The sequence below is a fragment of the Morone saxatilis genome, unplaced genomic scaffold (genome assembly GCF_004916995.1).
Source record: "Morone saxatilis isolate NCDOM2014 unplaced genomic scaffold, NCSU_SB_2.0 Contig6, whole genome shotgun sequence".
Taxonomy (NCBI): domain Eukaryota; kingdom Metazoa; phylum Chordata; class Actinopteri; family Moronidae; genus Morone; species Morone saxatilis.
The window spans coordinates 11,239,311-11,243,914 of record NW_023340206.1 but is presented as its reverse complement, the minus strand read 5'-3'; the positions used below and the strand labels follow the sequence as shown (position 1 = coordinate 11,243,914).

The 4,604-nt window shown below is 40.3% G+C and overlaps 1 protein-coding gene across 2 annotated transcripts in view; it reads left to right on the top strand.

Annotated features, from left to right (window-relative positions):
* Positions 1-4,604, top strand: part of gpd2 (glycerol-3-phosphate dehydrogenase 2 (mitochondrial)) — a 21,936-nt gene that overhangs the window by 3,611 nt on the left and 13,721 nt on the right. For both annotated transcript variants that reach the window (XM_035677785.1, XM_035677786.1), the window contains 5 exons: positions 981-989; positions 2,788-2,959; positions 3,209-3,333; positions 3,416-3,513; positions 3,736-3,899. In XM_035677785.1, the coding sequence (XP_035533678.1) occupies positions 981-989; positions 2,788-2,959; positions 3,209-3,333; positions 3,416-3,513; positions 3,736-3,899 (568 nt within the window). The remainder of the gene's footprint in view (positions 1-980; positions 990-2,787; positions 2,960-3,208; positions 3,334-3,415; positions 3,514-3,735; positions 3,900-4,604) is intronic.

Sequence of the window (4,604 nt, the reverse complement as noted above, 5' to 3'; positions counted from 1 at the left end):
GAAGATTGATACCACTCTTATGTCCGTATACTAAATATGAATAAACCAACAGGCTACAAAGTGTTAATAAGTGAGCCTTAGAGGAGCTGATAGGCAGATTTTATCACCTTCGGATGGAGCCGAGTTGCTGTTTCCCCCTGTTTCCAGTCTTTGTGCTAAGCTAAGTAAGCTGGCTGTAGCTTCATACTTTGCATACAGATATGAGAGTGTTATCAATCTGCTCATCTAACTCTCTGCAACAATGCAAAAAGCAGGTTTAACAAAATGTGGAACTTGTAGAATCTGAGGGGGAAGTAGTTTCTGTTTGTGCAACAAAAGCAACACATCAACTAGCTCCTCGTCATTTGTTTTAAGGAAGTTCACGAATATAGGAAGAACAAAAAACACACGTTACGTTAAGAAAACATGTCTTTACGCTGATAATTGTGCTTATTTTGTAACATGTACAGAAAAGATTTTAGTTGTTTGATGTATTGTAAGATTTGTGCTTTTCTACAGGCCACATTAAATCCCGGTTGAAGTAGACTACAAATTATATAATTGTGTCCAGATTCTTCCAGATTACTGTGCCGCTTTACAATATAGATGAACGACACCACGTTAGGAGAATGAAGAAACTGCAGATGCCCAGAGAACAATAGGCCCGGTTATAATGGTAGCTCAGGCTTGGAATTAGTGTCTCAGTGACACTGGGAGCACTGCTGGCCTTGAAAGACACCAGTTTTTAGTCTCGCTGACGAGCCTCGGCGCTCTGCCGCTGACCATCTTCACAAACACACAAATAACCACGAGGCTCGGCTTCACTTGAGATGGACAAGCAGCTGTGTTTCCCCTGACCTCTGACCCGACGCAGGCCTATTTTAGGCCTGCCTCACATTTACATACCAGACTTTATTTGACTGTGCAACCTAATGTGAACTTTGTTTTGTGTCCTGGCGCGGTAACGTCTTCTCTTGCCCACCGTCATCCTCTCAACCAAGCACGGATTGGTAAGCAAGAAGTCGACCCTGATGAAATATAATTATTTTCACAATAGTTTGTAATCATGCATGCCTCTAATCTCAGTAATTGCAACGCTGATGAGATGAATGTCCGTCTTGTCTCCTTTAGCAAGGGCATATGGCTTGGAGAAGTTTTCTACAGCGGCCGATTGGCTATTAGCATGGGCTTTGCTGTGCCATTCACTGACTTAACTTGATTACGGGGGGCACACGGGCTCTTAATTCTGTGGCGGTGTTCGTCTGTGTGCATCATCAAAAATAGACAATGATTATATCATCGTCTTGTTTGCGGTTGCAGACCTAAATCACAAACGCCTGCTTCTATTTGCAAGTCAAATGCCACGTTTGCTTCAAAGCAGCTTGATGCAATCATTTAGCTTGAACCTGCTAAATAGAAAAATGAATAAATATTTCATTAGAAGAGAAATCCCACATCCTCACATCAGAGGGGAGCTGTGCTTTTTTATTGTACTTGTGATTATTTCTTTCAGTTAATTATTTTGCTAATCAAACAATGGATGTAAGTGATGTTCAAAGCTGTCATGGGATTTTATTTTGTGGGTTTTGCGAAGCTGTGCAGCATGTTGCAGCAGTTAACCCTCAGCAAACTTTGCTTTTCTACTAACCACATCAAAATTATGTTCTGATTTTTAGCAACACTGAGAAACTTAAGGTGAAAACGAGACATCATAAGCACATCATAATCTCACTTTTACTACCAAGAATGGCGCCAGCAAACCAATCAAAAGCTCTTTCTTGGATTTGTTAAAAATACATTTTAACTACATTTTGTACTACATTTGTTTGCCATGTCACTTCTTGTGGTAAATTATACGGTGGCGTTCATATTATTTACTTAAAGGTAGCAATACTATAAAGTTAAAAATACTGTTTACTCTTACTTATGTAAAAGTATGTATACTTATCTTGGATTAGCATTTTCATGTTTCATGTCCGTAGCTGCGGAGTCGAAGCTAGTATTAACTACTTTATAAACTGGTGGGTAGTTTAATGTATAACGAAGCATCGTGTTTTATAAACTGATGTGTGTTTTGTTTGTAAAATATTAATCTTCTATCTAGTAACTAAAGCTGTCAGATAAATGTAGTAGTAAAAAATATGTATTTTCTACATTGCATTTGTTTGTCGAGCAGGACGTATTCACACTGTAAAACTCAGTACGTCTTCTTTTCTTTGCATTTCTTAAAAACAAAACCAAAAAAACCAATCAAATATCTGTTAATGTGAAATAATGAATATCAGCAATATATCTTTGTTTTTAAAACAGTTTTTTAAAGTATTAGTATCTGCTTTAGTGTTGGTCGGTCTTTAATAAACCTTTTTAATAATACTGTAATAAATGGACCTTCTAGGCTTCCATACATACATTGTTTTCCATCCATTACAACACAGTAATGCATATTGTAGTTAAGCATACAACTGTATGTCTTACAGTAATCTCATAACACATTCACCCCAAATCCATAATGTATTAAAATGATTGCAAATCATTATGCATTATATCACATGATTTTACAAGGTGATTATAATGCAAGTATAATGCATAAATACATTACACTGTGCTTGCAGTGTGCTTATAATGTTTAAAAATGCACCTCAAGGAAAGTGTTGCTCTGTTTTCTAACATTTGTATTGTGTTCACAAAGAATTTAACATAGATTTTAAATAGAAACTAACATAGAAACCTGTAGATTTGCAGGATTAAGCAAATACAAATCTTTAAGTTATTGTGCTGATTGTATTTGTGTGTGTGTGTCACATCCAGGCTCGGTTAGCCCACGTGGCAGCAGAAGCAGAGCTGAAGGTTCCCTTTGCGGACGAGCTTCCCTCTCGGCAGGCCCAGCTCGCGGCGCTACAAAACACTGAGGAGTTCGATGTTCTGGTTGTCGGAGGAGGGGCCACGGGTGTAGGATGTGCCTTAGATGCCGTCACACGCAGTAAGCTCACTCTCAAGCACACCACCTCTCGTGGGACGGAGCAGGTTTCAAGCTCTATACGTGTCCTTATTGAGTCATGGTTGAGGGAGGGATACGCCTTGTAGGCTGGTAACAGTTTATAATGGTCTCACTCCAGTGTGTCAGCTGTTATTAATGTAAATACACCCAAGGCACATATATCAGACGTTTTAAGACATAGTAACAAACTGTACAGGTTTATTGACTTGTGCTTTGCCATTTTCTCCTCAGACCTGAAGACTGCCCTCGTCGAGAGAAGCGATTTCTCGTCGGGGACAAGCAGTCGGAGCACCAAGCTGATCCACGGTGGAGTCCGCTACCTCCAGAAGGCCATCATGAAGTTAGACTACGAACAGGTTCTTCTTCATACTCTTATTTTACACCCTCACCTGTTGCCCCTTCTTTGCCCTCATCTTCTCATCCTCTCTGCTGGAACAGTACATGATGGTGAAAGAGGCCCTCCACGAGCGAGCCAACCTCCTGGAAATTGCGCCCCACCTATCAGCGCCACTACCCATCATGCTTCCTGTTTACAAGTAAGTGTCACAGACTCATACGGAAGGGAAGACGTGGGGAAAAACTCACACCAAACAAAGCAGGTGATAAAAGGTGTATGTTGGCATGATGCTTTTAACCTTTTAACTGAAGAGTTGTTCATTTTTATCTGGGTGGGTAATTTACACTAGCCGGATGCTTTGAAAAAGGCAGATTAATTCAGTCTTCTCTATCTAACTTGAATCACTGTGTTCATTTCCAAGATGGTGGCAGTTGCCTTACTACTGGGCAGGGATCAAGATGTATGACCTGGTGGCTGGGATCCAGTGCCTGAAGAGCAGCTACGTCCTCAGTAAGACCAAGGCCTTGGAGCTCTTCCCCATGCTGAAGAAGGACAAGCTGGTGGGAGCCATCGTCTACTATGACGGTGAGTCAAGGCTCCGTAATGCTTCGTTTTCTTTCCCACGGACTCCTTTTGGCTTTGCCTTAAATTGGATATTTTCACATAGACACTGGCTTGTGTGGACAGTAATCTAAAAGACACGCTCGGTTTGTTGATTCATTGGTCATCTCTTTATTTTCTGTTAACATGATCAAGGCAGCTGAGTCAGTCTCGCTGCTCTTGCCCTTTTCCACTGTGTTCCTTTTCTTTCGTTTCGATCACTTAACTGATTGATGGAAATGAGTGTGAACCATAGGAGCGTGATTTTGAGTACAGCTCTGTAACTGATACTTAAAGCAGCAACAATGAACTTTGATTTTTTGTTGATTCTGGTGGACAAAAGCAGTAGTGTTTCCACCGCTTTGTTTAATCGAGTCAAGTGTAATCCGACCAAATCGGACCCGGTGTCAAGCATTAAGACTAACTGTATAGAAATAGCCAATTTTCTTGGTGATGCTCTTGTCTGATTGTGAAGATCACATAGAGGCACCAGTGTTGAATTGATAGTTAAGTACGTTTAAATGTACCATGATGTAAACAGTCTTGAAACCCTTTTAAAAATGCCTCAGTGTCTTTGGGTAAATAAGGAAAATATGCTATTCTTATGGCGCAGTGGTACCCAATGTAAGTAAGTAAAAGTTTATTTGCATAGCACCTTTTTGACACAGAGATCCAAAGTGCTTTCCAAAC